Genomic DNA, 24,677 nt, shown 5'->3' on the forward strand with positions numbered 1-24,677 from the left:
CCCTGAAGGGGTTCAAGGCCAGGTTGGATGGGGCTTGGAGCCCCTGATCCAGTGGGAGGTGTCCGTGCCCATGGCAGAGGGTGGAATTGGATGGGCTTTGAGGTCCCTTCCAACACAAACTATTCTGCGACTCCCAAATTGCACCTCTGGAAACACCAGGGCCTCCTTGGAGCGGTGGTGGCGAGGGATGGGCAGCACACCCGCCCCCTTCAAGTGCTGGGACTGGACTGGCTCGGGCAACCCCAGGTCCTGCCCTGCGGGGCCACCAGCACCACCCTGGCTCTTGCCCACAGGGGCTACTCCAGCTGCAGGGACGAGCTTTGCCTGGGGCTGCATCCCTCACAGCCCCACGGCTGCTGCTCACGGGGTCAGCGCTGCTGCCCCAGCTCCCACAGCCCCAGCTGCACACAGCAGCCCGGAGTCCTCTTCCTCCACCCCACACCAGCGATACTTTTATTCCCCATGCAGAGAAGCACGTCACCCACCCCACCTGCAATTATTTCCCACACAACCTTATTTGCAGACTGGATTTGGGGTTCGTCAGGGGCCACCTGCTCCCCACCTCAAAAGGCCCCAAAAGCTGTGACTTGCCCTAAGAGAACCTCCTGCTCCCCGGCCCCCAGCCGGGCCCCAGCACGCCACCACTAACACTAAGTAAACACAGTTTTATTACAGCTACAACATTTATGCATCACACACAGCCCCACGGCACGGGGCTAGGGCCCAGCCCCGGCCAGAAAAGGGAGGGCTTAGGGGGCAAGGAGAGCACGGCAGCGAGCTTGAAGAAGGTTCTGGATGCATCAGTACTTGGGACGTTTCACTTCAACCCTGGAAAGAGAGAGGCAGGAGGGGGTAAGAATGCAGGGCAGGCAGATCCATCCCCCTCCCACCTAGAGCTCAGCACCAAGGCCCACAAGTTCAGCCCAGAGTCTGGCTTGGGGGTCCAGGAGCTCCCTGGGCCTCCCCGTGGGATGGGGAATAACAATCTGGTAAAAACAGAGCCCCAGCAGGGCATTGGCTCTGCTCAGCACCCGCCCAGGGGAGAGGGACCCTGCAGCCTCCACTGAGCTGAGCAGAGCAGGAGCAGCCTCTTGGGGCCAAATGTTCTCCACGGTCCTCCCAGCCCCACTGCTGAGAGCTGGCAGGGAGGTCTCTGCCCCTGGCAGCCCCTCGGAGAAGTGGGAGGAGACAACCAGGCACCAGCACTGCCCCCCACCTCGCAGGAGAGAGAACTTTACTGACCCGTCTGCCTCCAACTTCTTCCTCTTCTCGATGATCTGTGGAGAAAGCACAAAGTTCCATTACCCTCCCACAGCCCCAGCAGAGACACTGTGAGAGACACCCTAGGAGAGCCACAGCCAGGCTACAGCAAGCTGAGCTGAGCTAAAGCTGTCTGCAAGCTGCCCGAGAGCTGGAGAAGCTTGGCCTGTTCCCCTTTTGCTCCATTTTGGCCATCGCGGACCATCTGTTCCCACCTTCCCTACGCACAATCCCATAGCATGCAGATACTGGCAGGCTGAGCCGGCTCTCAGGACAACCCCCAGCTCTGCCGGTGAGAAAACAGGGAGCTGCTGAACATACCCAGCCCCCTCCCAGCCCCTGCACATGGCCCCCAGCTGCTGGCTTTGGATGCATCCATTCGCTACAGTGCCTGCAGCAAAAAGCCCTGATGGGGCTTGCTCCCAGGGACAAAGCTCCAAATGCAGCTCCAGCTGCCTCTGTGGTCCTGAAGCCCCAACTCATCAGCTGCTGCTCTCGGGAGGAGCAGACCCAGCTTCTAGAAAGCACCAGCGCTGGCAGCCAGGACACGGGCTGGACTGAAGAGCCGTGTCCGGGACAGGGAAGGCAGGACAAGGTGGGAGATCTCCTGAGCAATGCTGGCAGCTTGTGGCCTGAACAGATGATGCCGCAGCACCAGGCACTCACCGCACTGATCTTCTTCCACTGCCGGTCCAGCTCTGCCTTGTCATTCGTCTCCTTGAAGCGACGAGTTTTGCGTCCCTCGGACATCTTAATCCCATACTGGAAAGCCGCCCTGGAGAAGGAGCAAGACAGAGCTCAGCATTCGTAGGGCCTCCACAGCCACATCTGCCCGAGCCATGAGCCTGAATTCCAGCACCTGGCTAGGCCCTAGAAAGGCACAGCTGAGCAGCAGTTCTCAAGGAGGACACTCTGAGGACAGAGAAGTCACAGGCCCTGGTCCCATAGCTCTGCCTCCACTCCTCACCAGGAGACTCTCTGCTCAATCTCAGCTCCCTTGGGAGCGGTTCTTGGCCAGCGTGGTCACCCCACCCCGAATCCTCGCTCAGCCCTTCCCAGGGGCTGCACTCACTTGGGCAGAGCCTCTTTGTTGTTCATGTATTCGCTGTACTCCTCCTGGGTGTCGAAGTCCCAGCGCCCCAGAGGCCCCTTCTTGTTCCCCTGCAGGGAAAGAACCACTCAGAGCAGCTCCTGAGCAAACGCCAGCCAGGGCTCCCCACACACCCAGGCAAGATCCATCTCCCATCACCTCCATGCACTTCTGCACCTGCTTTGGCCTTGGTGCCAAGATCTCCTCCCCAAGAAGCCCCAGACAGGAGATTCTGGGGGAGCTGAGATGAACTCCCACACCTCCCCACCACAACCAAAAAGTCACGTTTGCTCCCCAGGACAAGAGATCTTGCCCAGAGCCAGGCACGCAGCAGTACAGCAAAGCCCAAAGCACATTCCACACCCAGCTCCAGGGCATTCCGCCCTGCTGCACAAGCCTGCTTCTCTCCAGCAGGTTCCTCTCTGCCTACACTGAGGCCTCGTTTGCTGCTCCTAAAGGCTGGTGATGGCCTACCTGATCCATTTTGCTGTAGTCCACCTCCTCATCGCTGTCCACAGCCATAGCGTCCATGCTGCAAGAGTAAAGCAAGGGAAGAGCTCAGAGTGCATCCCTGGGACATGGACTGGGACCACCGCACGAGGCTCCAAGGCCCCCAGGGCAGCAACAGAACACGCTCACTTCCTGGATCAGAGGCTCCAAGTTCTGGAAAGCTCGGCCTGTTCCCCCCTTTGCTCCACCATGGCCATCAAGGACCATCTGTTTCCACCCTCCTCACACCCGTCCTGTAGCACTGGAGTGGTCACAGCCAGCTCAGCCTGCTGGGACAACCCCCAGCTCCACCAGTGAGAAAACAGGGAGCAGGCCCCAGGTAAGCATCCAGGATTGCAAACGCTCCGCAGATGACTCTGCAGGCTGAAGGCTGTTCCCCTCCTGCCGAGGGACAGCTTCGTGGCTAAAGCTCAACCACAGGGATTACCAGGACATCCGGCAAGCTCCCAGCCCTGGCAGCAGACTCCAGCTGTCCCCGTGTAGCAGAGACAGGAAAGAACATGCAAGGTCTGCCAGAACCAAGGACGCGGGGAGCATTTTAACAGCAGCCCCAGACAGAGCCAGGCCTGCTCCTCCCAACAAGCAGTGTTCAAGTTCTGGCTGCCAGAGAGCAGCAGCCCCTCGGCACACCCCGATCCCAACCCACGGCTTCCCGCTGCTTCCTTACGTAGCGGGGTAGCACTCGGCGTAGCTGTTGGACATGCCGAAGAAATCCCCCACTTGCTTCTTGTCTTCTGGCTTCTTCAATGTGAGGATGGTCAAGGAAAGCAACACCATGCAGACCTACAGCCACAGGCTGAGCACGGCCAGGCCAAGAGGACTGGGAGCAGCCCTGAAGAGAGAGACTTGGGGTGTTGGGGGATGAGAAGCTCAACATGAGCCGGCAATGGGTGCTCCCGGCCCAGAAACCAACCATGTCCTGAGCTGCAGCCAAAGCAGTGGGAGCAGCAGGGCAAGGGAGGGGATCCTGCCCCTCCGCTCCGCTCTGGTGAGACCCCACTGGGAGCCCTGCATCCAGTTCTGGAGTCCTCAGCACAGGAAGGACATGGAGCTGTTGGAGTGAGTCCAGAGGAGGCCACAGAGATGGTTCCAGGGCTGGAGCACCTCCTGTATGAGGCCAGGCTGGGAGAGTTGGGATTGCTCAGCCTGGAGCAGAGAAGGCTCTGGGAAGACCTTAGAGCAGCTTCTAGTGCTGAAACGGGCTGCAGGAAAGCTGGGGAGGGGCTCTTGATCAGGGAGAGCAGGGATAGGACAAGGGGTAACAGTTCTCAGCTGAAAGAGGTGAGATTGAGGTAAGACCCTAGGGAGAAATGTGTTCCTCTGAGGATGGGGAGGTCCTGGCCCAGGCTGCCCGGAACAGTGATGGCTGCCCCATCCCTGGAGGGGTTCAAGGCCAGGTTGGATGGGGCTTAGAGCAACCGGATGCAGTGAGAGGTGTCCCTGCCTGTGGCAGGGGGTTGGAACTGGATGGGTTTTGAGGTCCCTTCCAGCCTAAACCATTCTATGAAGTCACCTCCTGCCCTAACACAACCGAATCGGAGGCCGCAGATCTGTTGTTTGGCACACAAGCAGCAAGGTTTGGGTAGTTTTCTTCACTATTGGGCCCTCCCGGGAGAGGAAGGACACAGACAGGCTGGCAAACATAGTAAAGGATATGACTCTGCTCCTTCCCAGCCAGCAGCTCCGGCAAACTTCTCGTTGATGGACTTGATGAGCTCTTTGGCTGAGCCAGGCCCTGGGGCAGAGAGAGCAGCAGGCTGAGTTTTGGAAGAGGAGGCGCTCACTGCAACACATACAGGGCTGGGCAGAGCTCCCTTCCGCACCACCAGTGCTTTGGGACGGGGCAACAGCAGGACAGGGTGCGTTTGAGGCGGAAGAAGAGGAGCCAGTAGAACTCTGAGAAGCAGCAAACCAGCTCAAGAACAAACAGGGGCAGGCTGATCCCTGGAGAACCCAGATCCTGCTCAGCTTCCAATCAGCATAAGGCTGTTTGAGCTGGTCTGTGCACAGGGAAGGATCCGTGCACACACTCAACCCAGGCTGGCATCCACCAGGCCGCAGGCACCAGACTTCACCCCAAAACCCGCGCGGCAGGCAATTCTCTGGGAGAGCAGGGAGCTCACATCAGGCAGCGATCCGAGTAGTCCTGCAGTTTGTAACACCGTACGGCCTCACTCAAACAGCCTCATTCAAACATCCACACCGCCTGACTCACCTTTGTCGACATCTGTGGGCTGCAAATAAGAGGGAGAGACACCATGTTATCCAAGAGAGCCAAAGGCACGGAAGCAATAGCGCTACATGACCTGCAGCTCCACTTTAGGACTGTGGCAAGCACCTAGCTGAACCATAACAGCTAATGGCTCGTACTGGTCCTGCCTTAGTGGTTGAAGGGGAGGGCAAGCACCCAGCCACCCACTCCCTGGCTCAGAAGGTGCTGAACCCTGGCAGGTGTGGGAGCATGACAGAGACCCAAAGCCACCAGGGTGACCCCACGGCTACACGCCCCAAAGGGTACAGATTGGGTGGGACAGTCCAGGCTCACCTCGTCATCAGCCTTGGGCTTTTCGAAGTAGCTGTGCCTCTTCTTTTCCTCCTCCCGTTCCCGGTCACGTTCCCTGTCTCTCTCACGCTCCCGGTCCCTCTCACGCTCCCGGTCACGCTCTCTATCACGGTACCTCTCCCGCTCCTTCTCCCGTGGCATCTTAGTGGTGGAGGGCACGTAATCCCCAATGTCTTCAAAGATGCTACAAGTGGAAAAGAGCCTGCAGTTACGGCTGCTGCTGAGAGGCCATGACCACCTCCCTTTGAGCTGGAACCCAACAAAGGAATGCGCAGCACCGACAGTGAGAGCCAAGGATGTCCAGCTTCTACATCTGTCAGAGGTATCGCTGTGTTTCTGCTCTGGACCTGCTCCTGGGAGACCAGGACAACAGGTGGCCCTTGCCTGCTTCAAGCCTGGAATCAGGAACAGAGCACGCCTCCAGCCTTGTCCTAAAACCCGCAGGCCTGGAGAGGCAGCTCACCCCAGCAGCACTAAAGCCAACCCTCTCCAAATGCAGTGGGATGAAAAAGACATTCCTTAAGGCAGAGAGCTGTGACCCCACAACCTGTGGGCAGGGAGGCACTTACTTCATATCAGCTTCAGGGGGCTTCTTCTCATCCAATTTCCCTAGAACACAAGAGCAGGAACAGGCACGTCATCCTCACTGCCAGCTGTACCTGTTCCTTGTCCCCAGTCCAGCTTTCAAGCTTTGGGAGCGGTGACTGCGAGGGCGTCCTCCTGACTCCCTCTTTGGTTACCACATCACATCCAGCCCCCTCAGGAAGCCACTACATCCCTTCTCTACAGGGGACGTTTCCCCACAGAACTGGGTCTTAAGCATGAAGAGCAGAGCAGCACAAGCTGCCCTCGCAGCAGCCTGGCTCCTGCGGTCCCTGCCTTCAGGACGCAGCATTTGGGAGCAGCAGAAAATCACTGTCCTCTAAGCTCACTGCGTCCTGGGGCTGGGGGATGCAGCCAACCTGAACACATCCTTCAGAGAAGCACAGAACTGTTAAGGCTGGAAGAGACCTTGAAGCTCATACACCCAACCATCAGTCCGACAGCAATGTGCCTGCTAAACCACGTCCTCAAGTGCCACGTCACAGAATGGGTTGGGTTGGAAAAGAGCTCAAAGCCCATCCAGTTCCAACCCCCTGCCGTGGACAGGGACACCTCTCACTGGATCAGGGTGATCAAAGCCCCGTTCCACCTGACCTGGAACTCCTCCAGGGATGGAGACACCACCACTGCCCTGGGCAGTTTCTGCCAGTGCTTCACTACTGGTTCAGTAGGGACATTTTACCTGATATCAAATCAAACCCTCCCCTGGCACAACTTGAGGCCATTGCATCTCATTCTATCCCTTGTTACTTGGGAGAAGGGACCAACATCAGCCTCACCACAGCCTCCTTTCCAAGAGTTGCAGAGAGCAATGAGGTCTCCCCTCAGCCTCCTCTTCCACAGCCCAAACATCCCCAGGTCCCTCAGCCGCTCCTCATCCTTCTCTCAGCATATGCCTCCAGCACGAAGCCCTTGTTTCCCTTTGGCTCCTACCTTTGTCTTTCTTCTTGAGCTTCTTGTTGCGGGTGCCTTGCCTGAGGTAAGAGAGGATCTGTGTCAGTTTGCTGATGACGATATCATTGGTGGTCAGCGTCGTCTGCGCCTGAAAGAGAATTCCCCCAGGAAGCAGGTGACTCCCTTGTCGGAGAATCCCTCCTGGCAAGACTGCTCTGCCCAGCTCAGAACAGAGCGGTTGGGCACCCTGGATGCCTGTCGGGTACCTCCATGGTGGGGCAGTCGGCCTTGCTCCGGATCAGCGTGGTTGGGATATCGGTGTCAGCATACTCATCATCCAGATCTACCACATAGGCCATCCGACCCGGCAGGAACAGCTCGTTCCGCTCGTAGGCCTTGCTCTTGAACAGAATGCGGTAGATGTTGCGACCTGGGATTGGGGAGAAAGAAACCGTTGTAGCTTGGGGTAAACTCAAGTCGGTTTTCTGACTAACCCAGTTGCTGTAAAGTAACTTAATTTCTCTGAAAACTGACTGCATGTTTTCCAGTGTTCTTCTCTAAAGTGGTCACACAAGGCACTGGTGTGCAGAAAGGCCAAAGCTTATACCTAACCAAGGCCATCATGGAGCTGGTGGAGGAGCTGCACCTGCCAGGAGGGGCGAATGGGGCAGTTGACCCCAATCGGACCAACAGAGGAGTCCATCCTATACATGTCACATTGGGATGAATTGAGAGACCACGAGGGTCTTGCCCTCTTCTGCAATGATCAATGTCCAGTGAGAACCTCGTCTGTCTGGTTGCTCCCAATCCCAGATCCATGCATTCCTGAACCCAGTTTCCGATCCCAGCTCCCTCCTGGCCACGGACCCACTCCCTCATGTCTGCTCTGCAGTGTTTGCGGTGATGTAGAGTCATAGAGGGGTGTGGGTGCAATCTCATATAGCTGTTTATATTTTATTACTTATTAATTATTTTCATTGTTATCATTATCATTGCATTAAAGCTGTAGTTTGAGTTTCCAACCTGTAAGTCTTTCTCCTCTCATTTCCCTCCCACCTTTCCCTGTGGGGTGTGTGGGGGGAAGGGATTTTAGAGGCTCAACTGTGTGTTTTTAGCTACTGAGTTTGGCAGGGTGGGACTAAATCGTGTCAGAAACGCAGAGGAAAGCTGCTCTTATGAGCAGAATAGAAGGGGACAGAGCAAAGCATGTTCAGCTCATCAGAAACACGCAACAGCCTTCCTCCAGCCCTCAAATTCCAGATTCCTGCACCTCAGATTCTCCCCCTCCAATGACTTAGGGTTCCTCCATTTGCCCTTCAGGTTTTCTCCCATGTTTCTGCCAAAACACACAGTGAGGAACAGCCACGTCCACCCAGTCTTACCCAGCCGGGTCTTAAATTCAATTTTGTTCTCTGGATCTTCATCTTTCCTGAAGTGGAACAAAAAAGAAATCGGAGCATTACGCTAAGCGCCTGCCTCCTCTCCTCCTCCCCTCTGGGAGTGCAAACACTCAGCTACTCACTTAGTTTCCTTCTGGGGCTTCTCCATCATTTCCTCCTCTTCCTTCTCCTTGCTGGCAATCTCAGCCCGTACCTGGCCAGAACAAAAACTTGCTAGAGACCAATCCATCCCCCTGCTGTGTGTCAGAATCAGTGAGCCTGCTTCCCCCAGCTCCCCATAAACCTTTCCCAGAAAGGGAAATCTGCACTGAAACACCTCCAAGCGCCACCCGCTGCCCTCTGCTCACCTTCTCTGCCTGTAGGAGCGGACAGGGTGGGAGAGGAGCAGCACGGCGATACTCGCACTCACCTTCTGCAACAGCGCAAAGTCCAGACCCTTCACCAAGTGAGTGTGCTCCATGTCACCACCCAAGAACTTGGACTCCTGGATCAACTGTCTCCTCTTTTCTGCAGCAGATTTATCCCTGTGCGACAAGAATGGAGCTGGTTATCAGGCAGCCCCTCTAGTGCAGACTGGCAAGACAAGGGCCACATTGCAGGCTCACGTACGCCTCAGCCGTCGGCCCCACGGCCCTGTAGTTGGCGGTTGTGCTGATCAGCTCCGTTTCCTCATAGTCCTTGTTGACGCCATCTCTCCTCTCCTTGGCTCGATCCCGGTACTTCTCGGCCAGCTCCCTCTCGCGCTCTATCTCCTGCTGGCGCAGCTTTGCATAATAGCTGGGGAGGGAGAGAAAGCACATCCAGGCTTTGATGCCCCGGTCAGGTAACAGCCCCCAGGGCCTGGCCTGCTGCCCACTCCCTTCCAAAAACATATGTGGGACACAACGCCAGGCAAGGTGAAACCGCTGCACCACCGCTCGCCAAAGGGGACCTTGGTCTTCCCTTCCAAAGGGAAAAGGCCGAGTGCAGTACTGGCCCAAAAGGCACAGTCACCAGTGCAGATGTCCCACCACTGCCCTGCTCTCTCCCACTTCTTCCCGAGGTGAAGCTTCATCCCCAACCTGCTGTCGTCTTCCCACATCCATTCCCATGAGCAGTCACACAGGCTGAGGCCTCCTCCCTCTGCCCGGCTTCAAAGCCCCCAGAGAATACAAGCCACTCGGGGTCCTCTCTGGTAGCCCCAGAGCTCAGAAGCTGCTTTTGCAGGAGGGATACGATGTACAGAGAGACAAGTCTTTTCCTAGTTACCTTTTCTTCTTCCTTCTGCGAGCAGCTGGGTCTTCATCTTCGTTGTACTCCCGGGGCATCCTGGAAAAGGGTGAGAAACCACAAGCGCAGTTGGCAGAGCCGCACAAACAGGGGCAGCTGATGGAACAGGGCACTGAGATACCCAGGGATGGGAGCAGTACCGGGCCATTCTCCCTAAGTTTGCTCTGTCAGCACGGAGAGAGGGAAAAGCATCAATTTTCACAAAATTAAAGTTAATTCTACCTCTTGCATGAAGCTCAGGGGCACAAAGCCAGGCAGGAACAAAGGCCCAGAGAGAAGATGGCCATGTGTTGTCCCACAGTCCCCTGAAACAGAGTCCTACTCACTCATGGTGGCGAGATTTGGACGGTGGCGCAGATGTTGGCGCAGCCCGCGGGGTCATGAGAAGCTTCCTGAAGTCTTCATTGGTCAGCTTGGACCTACAAGGGAGAGGGAAAACAGAAACAGTCACCTCCCTAACGGCTTCTGAGGAGGCAGAGGGTCTGCTAGCAGGGCCTGGGTGACAGAGTCGGACACTCGGTCCCCATGGAGGGGCCGTCACTCCTGGTCTCCAGGTGGGGGAATGGACCTCAGGTCCCTCAGCCCCATTCCAGTTTTCCCAGTGCCGCACTCACTGGTGGAAGGAATGCGAGTCGTCCACATCGTGGCCATCAGGGGCCAGAGGGTTGGAGAACGGTTCATCTGGGGACAAAGGAAGTAGAATGCTCAGAGTGCACCCACATGGCATTGCCCCCTGAGACCCTGTGGCCTCCCGCCCACCTTGGTGGACAGGATGGCACCGGTGACACCCTGGGGCGCCCCAATCGGGGTGCTGGTGCCTGGGAGACCTCACCACCCCAGCCCCAGCCACCGGGGTCCTGGTGCCCCCCTGCCTCCGGTCCGCCGGGACTGTCCTTGCCCCCCACATTCCCAGATACCCCACCAGGACTGTTCTTCTCCCCCCACCAAGGGTCCCCAGTGGGCATCCCCTTGTCCCAACGCCCGGGGCTGCCCACATCCTCCCACCCCCAGGGCCTCCCCGTGTCTCCCCAATTTGGACGAGGTGCTAAGGGACATGGTTTAGTGTTTGATAGGAATGGCTGGACTCGACGATCCAGTGGGTCTCTTCCAACCTGGTTATTCCATGATTTCTGCCACCCCACAGGGCTCCCCGTTCCCACCCCGCAGCCCCCCTCCCAGGGCTCCCTATGTCCCCCCCTTCTACTCCTCCAAAGTGCCCCCTGCCCCCCCCAGTACACCCCCGGGACTATCCATGTGTGCCCCCCTTCTACCCCCTCTCCCCTGGTCTGCCTGTATGCCCCCTAAGTGGCCCCCTCCGGGGCTCCCCGTGCCCTCCTTATCCCCCCCAGTGCTCCCCATGTTCCCCCCCACTTCCCACCACCCCAGGGCGCCCCTTGCCCCCCCCAGTGCCCCTCCCTGGACTGTCCTTGTGTCCCCCCCGCGGTTCCCTGTGCCCCCCTCCTAGTGCCCCCCCTAGGGCTCCCCATATCCTCCTTCCCACCCCGGGTGCTCCCCATATTCCCCCCCACTTCTGCTAAGCCCTAGAGCTCCCCGTATCCTCCTCCCTCCCCCCTCTCTGCTCCCCCAGGAGCTCCCCATATCCCCTCCCCTCCCTTCTGCCCCCCCCCCCCCCCCGAGCTGCCCGTACACCCCCCACTAGGCCTGACCGTGTCCTCCTTCCCCCCCCACGCGGGGTTCCCCAGGTTCCCCCCACACTTCTTTCCCCCCGGGGCTCCCCGTGTCCCCCCGCGGTCCCGGTGACCCCCCTGCCCCCCCCCCTCACTGTCTCGCTCCGGCATCTCGCCCCGACGCTCTTCCGCCTCAGGCCTGCGCAGCGGGGCCCTCGCGCCCCGCCCCCCGCCCCCATTGGCCGCCTCCGCCCCGGCCGCGCGGCGATTGGCTGCAACCGGGAAGGCGGGCGCTGCGATTGGCTGAACGGCGGGGGGGGGCGGGCGCTGCGAGAGGCGAGCGCTGTGATTAAGGGCGCTGAGGGGGCGGGCACAGCGGCAGACGCCGTGATTGGCTGAACGCCGAAGGGGGGGCGGGCGCTCCGGCGAAGGAGCGCTGTGATTGGCGGACATTGAGATTGGTTCAGCGCTGTGATTGACAGGCGCTTTGATCGGGGAGCCCTGAGGGGGCGGGCGCTGCGATCATCGAACGCTGTGATTGGTTGGACGCGGAGCGGGCGGCGCCACGATTGGTTGAGAGCCCCGGGGGAGGCGGGCGCAGCGTGAGGCGGGCGCGGCGATTGGCGGGCGCCGCGCCGAGGTCCCGCCCCTCGAGGCCCCGGGGGCAGCCAAGATGGCGGCGGCCGTGAGGGGCATCGCGCTGGGCCCGGCGCTGCGGGAGCTCCGCGTCCACCTCTGCCCGCGCTCGGGCGGCAGCCGCGGCGCCAGGTGAGGGCGGGGACGGGGCCTCCGCGACCTCCCGGGCCCGGCCCCGCCGCCTCAGCTCCTTCCCCCCGCAGGGACTTCGTGGAGCAGCACTACGTGACCCTCAAGAAGGCGAACCCCGAGTTCCCCATCCTGATCCGCGAGTGCTCGGGGGTGCCGGCTCGGCTCTGGGCCCGCTACGGTGAGTGCGGGCGGGGGGCGCCCTGCGGGGCCTGGGGCCGAAATGGCGGCTGCTCTCTGTGTTTCAAGGAGAGCAGAAGAGCCGCGCTGCAAAGGCTGCGTTTGTTTCCTAAAGTCTGGGAAAAATAAATTATAGAACGAGTCAAGGAACGGTTCAGGTTGGAAGGGACCTCAAAGCGCATCCAGTTCCAACCTCTGCCACGGGCAGGGACACCTCCCACTGGATCAGGGGCTCCAAGCCCCATCCAACCTGGCCTTGAATCCCTCCAGGGATGGGGCAGCCACCACTGCTCTGGGCAACCTGGGCCAGGGCCTCCCCACTCTTACAGGAAAACATTTCTGCCTAAGATCTCATCTCGATCTCCTCTCTTCCAGCTTCAAACTGTTCCCCCTCATCTTATCCCTGCACTCCCTGATCAAGAGCCCCTCCCCAGCTTTCCTGGAGCCCCTTTGAGCACTAGAAGCTCCTCTAAGGTCTCCCCGCAGCCTTCTCCTCTCCAGACCGAACAAGCCCAGCTCCCAGCCTGTCCTTGTAGAGGAGGTGCTCCAGCCCTTGGTTTATCTCCATGGCCTCCTCTAGCCTCGCTCCAACAGCTCCATGTCCTTCCTGTGCTGAGGATTCCAGGAACACTTTTTTGAAGAGATGGAGCATGACTTTCCCAGTGGAGGCCACAGATGAGCACAACCTATTCTAGTTCTCTCTGTCTCAGTCTCCTGTCTGTGTGTGGCTGGCAGGGAAATTCACCCCCAGGACGTGCTGCTGTAAGGCCAGCAGGTTTTCCTACACTGTTTTACTGAAGTGTTGGTGAACAACTTGATGTGAGTGGGATGAGAGTCCCCAGGTGCAAAGAAAATAGAGGCAAGGAGACACGTTAGGCTGCATTGGCTTCTCCTGAGGGGAAAAGCTGAGAAGAAAGGGAAGGTGGAAAAAGTGACTTGGGCACAGTGAAGTGCACTGGGGAATAGTGGGACACTGGGCTGCAACACCAGTGGTGGCTGGGGAAGCTTTAAGCAGGGCTTTGGGTTGCCCTCACACTGGAAAAGGCCCACGGTGCCTGCCTTACCCTCTGTCTTTCCCACAGAGTTTGGCAAGGAGAAGAGCGTGCCACTGGAAAACCTCACCGTGGAACAAGTGGTCAAGGCCTTGGAGAACCTTGTGAAAAACAAGCCGTGAGGACAGACAGTAAATATGTGAGACTTTGCTGATGATTATTAATATAAAACATGTGTGTCTTTAATTTATCAATCGCATAAACACAACCTGCTTACTCTGAGCATTGTGTCTTGTGTTTAAAGCTAGAAGTAGATGCTACAGAGTTCATATCCCGCTTTCCTAGCATCGAGATCTCGTCTGCCCAGCCTGCAGCTCCACGCTGGCCTGGCTTCAGGCCCAGCACAGGGCAGCTGCTGGCAATTGCAAGGATGGGAACAGCTGGATCTTGCCAAGGACCAGCATCTGTGTGCAGCTAGCACTGGTGGCCAGATCCTTTAACGAGCCCTTGGGAAAGCAGGACCAACAGAGGCAGAGCAGAGCGGGAGGGGAGGGATACGGTGCAGCCTAGGAGAAGGCAGGCAGCGTGGTGTGGCTGGGAGCAAAGGCAGAGGCTCCCGCGGGTTGTCCCACCATGTCCAGAAGCGCTTGTGCCCGCTCCTGGAGCGCAGGGGAGCTCCGGTGTCGTTCCAGGGCCCAGCAGCCACCTTGCCCCACAAAGTCGGCAGCAGCCTGTGGGAGAGGAGAGTGATGAGAGCTGGCTGGCTGCCCCTGCTGAGCCCATCTGCCCAGAGCCAGCGCTAGACAGCCCAGGGAATGGAGCGAATTCCCAAGACGGGTCACTCTAGCCATAGCGATCACTGGCCAGGAGCAAAAGATCCCCCGGTAATAACCTGTCCCCAAAAGCAGTTGCTGCCAATGAAAAGGAACCTCTGGGACAGACGAGCTCCCACTCAGAGTGTCCCGAGTGCCCCAGCACACACGAGCCTGTGTGCTGTGGAGAGGGGTGAGCGTGGCAAGGACTTAAATAAGAGTTGGGGTTGTTCAGCCTGGAGAAGGGAAGGCTCCAGGGAGACCTTTGAGCAGCTTCTGGTACTGAAAAGGGCTCCAGGAAAACTGAGGCAGGGCTCTTGATCAGGGAGTGGAGGGACAGGATGAGCTTCCTTCAGCTGTAGGAGGGGAGACTGAGATGAAATCTTAGGAAGAAATGTTTTCCTGTGCGGGTGGGGAGGTCCTGGCCCAGGTTGCCCAGAGCAGTGGTGGCTGCCCCATCCCTGGAGGTGGTCAAGACCAGGTTGGATGGGGCTTGGAGCCCCTGATGTAGTGGGAGGTGTCCCTGCCCATGGATAGAACTGGATGGGCTTTGAGGCCCCTTCCAACCCAGATCCTCCAATGCTCCTCCCCTCCCAGCTGTCTGATCTCACTCTGCGAGCTGGGCTCACCTCTGGGCAGTGCAGGAAGAGGAGGTGCAGCAGCTCCAGGCTCTGTCCTGCCACCTCCGGGTCGGGCAGCGCCAGGACGGGCAGCAGCTGGGGCAGCAGCAGGTGCCGGTGCAGCTGCTGGCAGGGGGCTGGGCCCCTCACTGCCACGTTGCACAGCACCGTCAGGGCCTGGATGGAGAAGCCGTGTGTGGGCTGAGGATTCCTGACGGGCTCCAGAGAATCCTACATCGACACTGGAGGCCCTGCCAGGTGCTTCCCTGAAACTCTTTGCTGACCAACCGGCTGGATTTTGAATGCCTGGTAAAAGCCGCCACCATCCCCAGCCCTTGGCATCCCACATCCCTGCGCCAAGCACCCATACCGCCCACCCCTTGGCCAAGCGAGTCCCCGAGAGCCCTGAAAGCTCTAGGGGCTTCCACGAGGCTGCAGCCTCCCCCAGCCATTCCAGGTGCCTGGCCCCAAGCTAACATCCACCCCGTAACCCCTGTCCTGTTGGGACAAGGCTCGGCCGAGGACAAACACAGACGCAGCAACCGCAGGGGAGGCTGACGGGGCTGCTGCCAAGCTGCTGCTACTGTCCTGAGCGTGAACCCTGTGGGTGTGGGGGATTCACTGTAAATCCAGCACTTCCCCAGCTCCGGGGCACGAGGCAAAGTCTCACCAACACAGTGGCCATCTGGGAACACCGCAGGAGCTGCAGCAGGGCCGGGAGCAGGTCCAGGGAGAGGAGAGCGGAGCAGAAGAAGGGCTCGTCTGCTGGGGTAGGCAGAGACAGAAGATGTCAGTAAAATTGGGGTTCCTGAGGGTGCCATGAGTCTGCTCAGGCTCTCCTGCAGCCCCGCGGGATGCTCACCTGTGAGGTTGTTCAGCAGCCAGAGCCCCTCCTGCACGATGAACGGGTGCTCCTGGAGGAAGTGCTCCATGATGAGGAAGAGGGCGATGAGCAGGCGCTCGTCCTGGATCTGTGCTTCGCAGCCCGTCTCCCCCGCCAGCAGGTTGCCGAGGCAGCGCAGCACCGGGCAGACAATCTGTGCCAGGGGGAACATAAAGCTCTTTGGCCACACTGCGTCACCCTTAGCAAATCTACAGACGATACTAAGCTGGGTGGAAGCCTGGATCTGCTGGAGGGTAGGGAGGATCTGAACAGGATGGGCCACTGGAATGAGACCAATGGGATGAGGTTTTACAAGGCCAAAGGCCAGGTCCTGAACTTGGGGCACAACAACCCTGTGCAGCTACAGACTAGGAGAAGTCTGTCTAGAAAGATGCCTGGAGGAGAGGGACCTGGGGGTGTTGGTTGACAGCGACTGAACAGGAGCCAGCAGTGGCCAAGGTGGCCAAGAAGGCCAGTGGCATCTTGGCTTGGATCAGACACGGCGTGACCAGCAGGTCCAGGGAGGTTCTTCTCCCTCTGTACTGGGCACTGGTGAGACCGCTCCTCGAATCCTGTGTTCAGTTCTGGGCCCCTCACCACAAGAAGGATGTTGAGGCTCTGGAGCGAGTCCAGAGAAGAGCAACAAAGCTGGTGAGGGGGCTGGAGAACAGGCCTTATGAGGAGCGGCTGAGAGAGCTGGGGGTGTTTAGCCTGGAGAAGAGGAGGCTGAGGGGAGACCTCATTGCTCTCTATAACTACCTGAAAGGAGGTTGTGGAGAGGAGGGAGCTGGGCTCTTCTCCCAAGTGTCAGGGGACAGGACGAGATCGAATGGCCTCAAGCTCCAACAGGGGAGGTTCAGGCTGAACACTAGGACAAAATTTTTTAGGGAAAACGTCATTGGGCACTGAACAGGCTGCCCAGGGAGGTGGTTGAGTCACCTTCCCTGGAGGTGTTTAAGGGACGGGTGGACGAGGTGCTGAGGGACATGGTTTAGTGATTGATGGGAATGGTTGGACTTGATGATCTGATGGGTCTTTTCCAACCTGCTGATTCTATGACACCGGGGCACCCGGTGACCCTGCCCATCTCTTACCAGCTCCAGGCCCTCCGGAGCATCTTGGATTTCGGCAGCCAGGTCGAGCAGGAGTGAGGTGAGGGCAGGCACAGCTCCCAGCGACAGCAACGCCGCGTCGGCTGTGTGGCTGCGAAGGGAAGTGACGGTGGGATTGCTCTCCGTACCCTGCCAGGGAATGGGGCCTGGGAACTCTCCACCGGGCTCATTTTGTGTTTGAGCAACCGCTGGTCTCCAAGCTTGGGAGAAAGTTTAAAAGCCCGTGGCAAATAGATCCACTGGAATTATCTGCGTGGGTCTGGAAACAACAGCCCCGATCCTTGTGGGACTACCCACATGTTCCCTTCTCTCTGCTGGAAGGGACGGCAGGAGAGCAGCCACGCCGGGGTGGGCAGGGGCGGTGGCAGCAGCCACCCCAGCTGGTGACACTGTGGCAGCCCCAGAAATGCGAGGATTCCAGGAGCTTCACCTGGGGAGTGTGGGGAACATGGGGACCACCACCCGACATGGGGAGGCAATGGGGGGATCGCAGCACCAGGAACAGCATGGGTTTAGCGCCCATTATCCCACTTTAAAGGAGCTTTGAATCCCACCAGCAGCGTGTGTGCACTCAGGTACGAGAGCAGGAATGCCCAGGAGGGCAGGGAAATTGCTTTCCCAAGGGAAAGGGAGGAGGAGAAGCCATCCAGGTTAACCCTCCCCCGTGGGGAAGAAGCCTTCGTGCCTTTGGGTGTCCCCCAGGGAACTCTGGATGAGGAGAAAAGTGCATTTACCTACAAACCATGTAGTGGAGACTCCATGCAAACTCCACGGCTGCTCCCGTTCCAGACTTGAGGCCAGAGCAAACCAGTCGAAGCATGTGCTGGGGCAGAGCCGAGCCCAGAACCAGGCTGGAGTGAGAACGGCAGAGTCAGGGGAGGTATGGACAGGAGCAGGACAGATGGGACGGATGCATTCTGCCCTCTCTTTTAAGGAACACAGCAGCAGTTGGGTTCAGGCTCCAGAGGAGCTCAGGGCCAGGATGAGAACTCCTCCAGGAACCGAACTCCTCCAGGAACCCAGGAGAAGTAGAAGGACACAGTGAACACTGATAAGGAGCCCTGTTATGACTATGAGCCAAACACTTTTATCCCACAAATAAGACAGCCTCAGCGAGCCTTCTCCAAGCTCTCCCTGCTGGGCAGTGCTGGCTGCACCACGACGCTCTCCCCTCATGCTGGGACTCCTCTCAGGGGAGCTCCAAGAGCAATGGGTTGTTTTACCAAGCACAGATCTCTGGTGAGCCCCGTCTGGACCCTCCCTGAGCAGTAGCTGGATTGCACACCAAGCAGCTCCCCTAGAACACATCATTCAGCTTTATAACATTGTGTGATTTAGTGCACTGGTTGCTCTGCTTCCTCAGCGGGAATTGCCAGGCTGGCTTGGAAGCAGGAGGCCACCAGCTGGGAGCTCCCAGTTAAAAACCTTCCCAGCGCTCAGAACTTGGTCTGTCAAAACAGGGCTCTGGAGTCAACAAGAAACTGAGTAATACTGAGGCTTCAAGGATACAGATCAACACCAGCTGCAAGTAGGCAAGATCATAACCTGTCTCAAACAGGGAAGGGATCCAGGGAGGAAGGAGAAGACCCCAGACCCAAACTATGGCATGAGGGACAGGTAAAGGGTCTGTGAGAGTGCAGTTCCCAAGGATTTCCTGGTCCATGTCAGCCCCTCTCTCCCTGGAGTCAACCGTGCTGCTGTCCTGCCTTTACATGGATTTTATGATCGCCAGTGCCTGAGAGTCTGCTCGGTGAAACCTTGGATTCCGACTCCAGTCACACCAGATGCCCAGATGGGAATGTAAAGGAATTTGGAATAAGCACTATGGATCTTTGAATCCTGAGCTAAGTGATGCAGAACCAGTCATGCACATCCAACCCTTTGGCTGTAAGCACATCTCTCCTTAGCTACAAGCACACATCATCCCGTGTTCCGTCCTGTATTTCCTCTGTGCAGGAATAGTGTGACCTTCGTAGGTTGCACTTTAATTGAAAAAAAAAAATTATCTAAAAACCTCATTTCATAGAACCCTAAAATCAAGAAAAAGACATTGGTTGGAAAAGACATTTGAGATCATCAAGCCCAACCGTACCTATCCACTACTAAATCATCCACTACTAAATCGTCCACTACTAAATCGTCCACTACTAAGCACTCTATCTGCCCATCTTTTAAATACTTCCAGGGACAGGGACTCCACCATCTCCCTGGGCAGCCTCTGCCAGTGCCCGAGAACCCTTTCCATGAAGAAATTTTCCCCAATATCTAATCTAAACCTCTTCTAGTACAACTTTAGGCCATTTCCTCTCATCCTATCCCTTGATACTTGGAGAAGAGACCAGCTCCCTCCTCTCCACAACCTCCTTTCAGGCAGTTGTAGAGGGCAATGAGGTCTTCCCTCAGCCTCCTTTTCTCCAGGCTAAACAACCCCAGGTCCCTCAGCTGCTCCTCGTAAGACTTGTTCCCCAGCCCCTTCCCCAGCTTTGTTCCCCTTCTCTGGACGCACTCCAGCCCCTCAATGTCCTTCTTGTAGCGAGGGGCCCAATTTGTGATAACAGACAAGTGATGGGGAGACCCTGGCCAGGCCCAGGGAGCTGCTCTGCCCCACACTGGGTGCCTCCCACTCCAAATACACCTGGAAGAGCCTCTTCCCAAGGGCTGCAGCCTTGGGCAGCAGCAAGGCCCAGCGCAAGCTCTCCGCTTTGGTGCAGGGCTGTGGGCACTCCAAACACCTTGGCCGGGGCTGCATTTTTGGCACTCGGGGCCGTCAAGTTGATTTTATCTTCGCAGGAGGAATACAGCCAGAATTTCCCCGTGAGCCTACCCCGCACAGCACTGTCCTTTCCCGAAATACCAGAGCTATCTGCTCAGATGAGGCTGAGGGAGAAGAGTCCTGACCTGCCACAAAACCTCCACAGTCCCAGTAGGATCCTGAGCTATAACTGTCACTGCGAAGGGAGAGATGGTGGCGTTCCTGGCACACAAATACCACCCCAGGGCCCATCCTGAGTCAGGGCTGAGGGGCTGGGACTCACGGTATGATCTCTGCCGGAGCTTCCTTGGCTTGGAGGAGTTGCGAGAGGACGTAGCCCAGGCCTTCCAATACCGCATCGTGCGGGGACTGCAATCAAACAGAACAAAGCTAATCCCAAGTGACAGAGCCAGCGGCTCCCAGGGTGCCGGCTGCCATGCCCATCCCTCTGCAATAGCAAAACACGCAGCTGAGCAGCACAGCCCCTCCGTGTCTGCAGAAAAGGGCAACCAGGGCGATGGTGGAAGCTGTGGCTGCACCAAAGCGGAGCTGTCACCACTCCTTGGACACATGGGCTGCCCTGGAGCTCAAACGTGGAAGTGCTGCCACTTTGAGCATTCAAATCCACAAGAGGCAGCCCCATTCTCTGTGCTGGCCTCGTATGTGGGCTGAGGGGATGTGCCGGCGGCTTCCCATGTTACAGACCGTTATCGGCAAGCCACAGCTATGGCTTTGAGGGATTCAGCTGGAGAAGGGCACAAAGTGGTGACTCAAACCCCAAAAACAGAGCATGGAGAGCCCATAAGAGACCCTCACCCCAACTGGCACAGCCCATGGCCACAGCCGGTAACTCTGTTTGGTCACGCAGTGTGAAACGGGTATAGGGAAGGGCATCTTTCTGGGACAGGGGAGGCGCACTGCGGAGAGGTTTCACCCACCTGGATGCAGGATGCCAGCACTGGAATGATGCCCTGAGGCAGAAGCCGCTTCCTCACAGCTTCGCTTTCCACCACCAGGTTCCCCAGCGTGTACAAACACAGCTCCTGCAGCACAGGAGAGCGGGTCAGCTCCTCAGCACTCCCAGAGGAACCCGGGCAGCCAGCGAGGCCTTGGGGCCACACTTCCCCAGAAGCCACCTCCAGAGGGGCAGACATGGATGGATGCTGCTGGCCTCTCCAGCTGCCCTGTTCCCAGCTGGATCAGCTTCAATTTATCCTCATATTCTTGCTGCAGTTGGAGCTGGCAGAACTGATCCCTTCCATTTTTGAGGTTTTCCAGGCTGCGGCATTTCCATGAGCCCCCTCTGATTTCACACTGTTCTCCAGGATGCCGCCTGCCTGTTGCACTAGGATGTGACCAGCAATCTGGGGCTGCTCCTCATCCTGCCCCTTAGCTCTGATCCTGCTTCCCCCAGGCATGCGGTGCAAGGCACGCCACACAGCACCCGGCAAAACACTGATGTATCCCAAAGCCGTTCCGTTTAGGCACTGAGTGCAATTAGGCAATGCAGGCATTGATGCACCCTTAGCAAGTTTGCGGATGACACTAAGCTGGGTGGAAGCATGGATCTGCTGGAGGGTAGGGAGGCTCCAAAGGGATCTGAACAGGCTGGACCGCTGGAATGAGACCAATGCATGAGCTTTAACAAGGCCAAATGCCAGGTACTGAACTTGGGGCACGACAACCCTGAGCAGCTACAGACTAGGAGAAGTCTGGCTGGAAAGCTGCCTGGAGGAGAGGGACCTGGGGGTGTTGGTTGACAGCGACTGAACAGGAGCCAGCAGGGGCCCAGGTGGCCAAGAAGGCCAATGGCATCTTGGCTTGGATCAGACACGGCGTGGCCAGCAGGTCCAGGGAGGTTCTTCTCCCTCTGGACTCAGCACTGGTGAGACCGCTCCTTGAATCCTGTGTTCAGTTCTGGGCCCCTCACCACAAGAAGGATGTTGAGGCTCTGGAGCGAGTCCAGAGAAGAGCAACGAAGATGGTGAAGGGGCTGGAGTACAGGCCTTATGAGGAGCGGCTGAGAGAGCTGGGGGTGTTTAGCCTGGAGAAGAAGAGGCTGAGGGGAGACCTCATTGCTCTCTCCAACTCCCTGAAAGGAGGTTGTAGAGAGGAGGGAGCTGGGCTCTTCTCCCAAGTGACAGGACAAGAGGGAACGGCCTCAAGCTCTGCCGGGGTTGGTTCAGGCTTGACATCAGAAAAAAAAATTTCATGGAAAGGGTCATTGGGCACTGGCAGAGGCTGCCCAGGGAGGGGGTTGAGTCACCTTCCCTGGAGGTGTTTAAGGGACAGGTGGACGAGGTGCTGAGGGGCATGGGTTAGTCATTGATGGGAATGGTTGGACTCGATGATCCTGCGGGTCTTTTCCAACCACTACCAAGAGCTTATCACGTGCCAGAGCCCTGGCAAACACAAGCATGGATCTTACTGTGAACTCAACGCTGTGTCCTGAGAGGTAGGTGAGGAGATAGGAGGTCACTGGCAGACAGGCCTCAGCCACCATGGGGTCACTGGAGTGGGAGAGCTCGTGGAGACAGCGGGCGGCCTCCATCTGCACGTCCGCCAGTCTGCTGGTGAAGAGCCCAATGAGCGTCGGGATGCTGCCGTCCAGCCTGGTGGAACCCAAAGCATCCTCTTACCTCCTGCCTTTCCATTCTTACCCACAGGATGACAGGGACAGAGGGATGCACTGGACACTGCCTTGATCACAAAATGCCAGAGCAGGTCTGACCTGACAAACTTCTGCTGAGTCTCCTGGTTCTGCAGAGCCAAGCGGAGCTGGCTGAGTGACCTTTTCCTGTCGTCTGAACCCCTCTGCACCCCCTTAAGCAGCTCAAGAACCTGTCCAAAAATTAAAAAATGGGTTAATTTCAGCTGGCACCAGTGTTAGAATTCCATCCCATTGATCCAGGAGGCAAAGAAGCCCAGGGCACATAAATGACCACAAAGAACCTTGCTGTTCCTCACCATGTCTGGCAGTAACTCCAAGAACACTTCCAACCCCGTTCCAGCCAGGCTCCTCCACAATGGCTGGGGAAGACCCCAGGGACCCCCATCAACACACAAAACCTCACGCTTTTCACCTCATCCTCCGAGAGAGGGTCCGGCACGATCTCTGCTCCATCCTGTCCACCCTCCGCTGCTGTGCTCTCCTCCCGCAGAAGCCTCTTGCTGACCAGCTGCTCCTGCCGCCGGGCTTTTCTGAGAGCTGGGATGGAATAAGACACTGTCAGCGAGGACAAGAGGCTTCTCCATCCCACCAAAGAGCCTTTTAGCATGGAGAAGTTGCCAGTTCCTCCTGGCATGAGCCAGGAGGGACGCAGAAGGCAGGGATGGCATTTCGACCTCACGCACCATGGCAGCGGGTGCGTGTCAGCACACAAGGCTGTGGTGTGAGGATGGCACGATCGAGGCGTGAGGACAGCAGTGGCCGTGCCAAGAGGGACACAGGGGTGGGTTCAGGGAGGTGAGACCTTGGAAAACTCAAGCCACAGGCAACTGGGGCTTCCAGAGCAGATCCCGCAAGGCTGTAAAGTGCTTCACCAAGCGGGCAGGGAGCTCAGGGGCCACATGAACCTGGGATGTGTGGGCAGACGGGGCAGGAGCCAGGGCTCTGCTTGGCTTTCCCCCAGGGTTCTGGCCCTCTGGGATCCCACAGATCCACTTGGTATCCCCTGCCCCTCCTGGGGGTCCCAAACACAAACCCAGCCCCACTGGACCCCCGTTGGTCCAACAGACCCTCTCTGTCTCCCCCAGAACCCACAGGTCCCCCCTGTATCCCCCACATTCCCCGCCGGGATCCCTCAGACCCCCCTGTTCCCCCCAGATCCCTTGGACACCCCTGTTCCTCTGAATCCCCAGGCTCCCCTATTCCCTCTGTATCCCACAGACCCCCCCAACCCACTTTCTTCACAGAATCCCTTCTTCCCCCCAGACTCCCCTGGATCCCACAGACCCCCTGGTTTCCACCTGGATCACACAGACCTCCCCTGATCCCACAGACCCCCCATATCCCCCCTTTTCCCCCAAGATCCCACAGACCCCTCACATGCCCCTTTTCCCCCCAGATTCCACAGACTCCCCTGATTCCCTCCTAGATCCCCCAGATCCCCCTTTTCGCCCCAGACCCCCCTGACTCCTCCCTGGGATCCCCCAGACCCCCCTGTTCCCATAGATCCTCCTTTTCCCCCAGATCCCACAGACCCCCCCTGATTCCCCCTTGGGATCTCACACACACCCCCTACCCCCCAGATTCCACAGACCCCCCTGATTCCTCCCTGGATCCCCCAGACCCCCCTGCCCCCCCCCCAGATCCCCCTTTTCCCCTCAGATCCCATAAACCCCCCGATTCCCTCCTAGAGCCCCCAGACGCCCCTACCCCCCCCCGATCCCACAGACCCCCCCCCAGGGATCCCTCTTTTCCTCCCAGATCTCACAGACCCCCCCGATCCCCCCCAGATCCCACAGTTGCCCCGCAGACCCCCTGGATCCTCCAGACCCCCCCGACCCCGCCGTTCCCTCGGGATCCCACAGACCCCCCCAGGCCCCCAGACCCACCGACCCGCCTCCCGCTGCCTCCGCCGCTCCCTCAGCGCCGCCGCCCCCGCCCCGCGGCTCCATCGGCCCCATCGGCCCCGCATGGCGGCGGGAGGCGGGACCGGGGAGGGGACTGGGGAGGGGGGGACGCTGGGCTGAGGCCAGTGGGATGAGGATTAACAAGGCCAAGTGCCGGGTCCTGCACTTGGGGCACAACAACCCTGAGCAGCTCCAGACTAGGAGAAGTCTGTCTAGAAAGCTGCCTGGAGGAGAGGGACCTGGGGGTGTTGGTTGACAGCGACTGAACAGGAGCCAGCAGGGGCCCAGGTGGCCAAGAAGGCCAATGGCATCTTGGCTTGGATCAGACACGGCGTGGCCAGCAGGTCCAGGGAGGTTCTTCTCCCTCTGGACTTGGCCCTGGTGAGACCGCTCCTCGAATCCTGTGTTCAGTTGTGGGCCCCTCACCACAAGAAGGATGTTGAGGCTCTGGAGCGAGTCCAGAGAAGAGCAACAAAGCTGGTGAAGGGGCTGGAGAACAGGCCTTATGAGGAGCAGCTGAGAGAGCTGGGGGTGTTTAGCCTGGAGAAGAGGAGGCTGAGGGGAGACCTCATTGTTCTCTGCAACTACCTGAAAGGAGGTTGTGGAGAGGAGGGAGCTGGGCTCTTCTCCCAAGTGTCAGGGGACAGGACGAGAGGGAATGGCCTCAAGCTCCAACAGGGGAGATTTAGGCTGGACATTAGGAAAAAAATTCTTCACAGAAAAGGTCATTGGGCACTGGCAGAGGCTGCCCAGGGAGGTGGTTGAGTCA

The 24,677-nt window shown here is 58.3% G+C and overlaps 4 protein-coding genes across 9 annotated transcripts in view; 1 reads left to right on the forward strand and 3 right to left on the reverse strand.

Annotated features, from left to right (window-relative positions):
- ZMAT2 (zinc finger matrin-type 2) overlaps positions 1–24,677 on the reverse strand; it is a 205,046-nt gene that overhangs the window by 45,821 nt on the left and 134,548 nt on the right. The gene's annotated exons all lie outside the window — the stretch shown is intronic.
- IK (IK cytokine) lies at positions 650–11,443 on the reverse strand. The gene is made up of 20 exons (XM_069869651.1): positions 11,373–11,443; positions 10,204–10,270; positions 9,916–10,008; positions 9,569–9,628; positions 8,930–9,097; positions 8,730–8,844; positions 8,443–8,513; positions 8,303–8,349; positions 7,187–7,350; positions 6,960–7,068; positions 5,993–6,032; positions 5,406–5,607; positions 5,076–5,094; positions 4,515–4,595; positions 3,528–3,606; positions 2,825–2,882; positions 2,333–2,421; positions 1,927–2,035; positions 1,243–1,277; positions 650–828 (listed from the first exon to the last, which is right to left on the reverse strand). Exons 1-20 carry the CDS (start codon positions 11,386–11,388, stop codon positions 801–803), a joined length of 1,650 nt encoding a protein of 549 aa, XP_069725752.1. The 5' UTR covers positions 11,389–11,443; the 3' UTR covers positions 650–800.
- On the forward strand, positions 11,868–13,436 carry NDUFA2 (NADH:ubiquinone oxidoreductase subunit A2). Its single transcript, XM_069869695.1, has 3 exons — positions 11,868–11,985; positions 12,057–12,163; positions 13,245–13,436. The coding sequence occupies exons 1-3, from the start codon at positions 11,891–11,893 to the stop codon at positions 13,334–13,336; spliced, it is 294 nt and encodes a 97-aa protein (XP_069725796.1). The 5' UTR covers positions 11,868–11,890; the 3' UTR covers positions 13,337–13,436.
- On the reverse strand, positions 13,361–23,995 carry TMCO6 (transmembrane and coiled-coil domains 6). 6 transcript variants are annotated; one of them, XM_069869658.1, is made up of 12 exons: positions 23,895–23,995; positions 22,417–22,541; positions 22,065–22,174; positions 21,762–21,945; positions 20,272–20,376; positions 19,617–19,702; positions 17,316–17,432; positions 16,564–16,672; positions 15,449–15,623; positions 15,257–15,351; positions 14,596–14,763; positions 13,361–13,885 (listed from the first exon to the last, which is right to left on the reverse strand). In XM_069869658.1, the coding sequence occupies exons 1-12, from the start codon at positions 23,971–23,973 to the stop codon at positions 13,721–13,723; spliced, it is 1,518 nt and encodes a 505-aa protein (XP_069725759.1). In that variant the 5' UTR covers positions 23,974–23,995; the 3' UTR covers positions 13,361–13,720. The 6 variants fall into 6 exon arrangements, with proteins under 6 accessions (XP_069725759.1, XP_069725758.1, XP_069725757.1 ...); XM_069869657.1 differs by lacking the exon at positions 23,895–23,995 and having other exon boundaries at positions 15,257–15,348; positions 22,417–22,713; XM_069869656.1 differs by lacking the exon at positions 23,895–23,995 and having other exon boundaries at positions 22,417–22,712.

This window comes from Phaenicophaeus curvirostris, chromosome 15 (genome assembly GCF_032191515.1).
Source record: "Phaenicophaeus curvirostris isolate KB17595 chromosome 15, BPBGC_Pcur_1.0, whole genome shotgun sequence".
Classification (NCBI taxonomy): domain Eukaryota; kingdom Metazoa; phylum Chordata; class Aves; order Cuculiformes; family Cuculidae; genus Phaenicophaeus; species Phaenicophaeus curvirostris.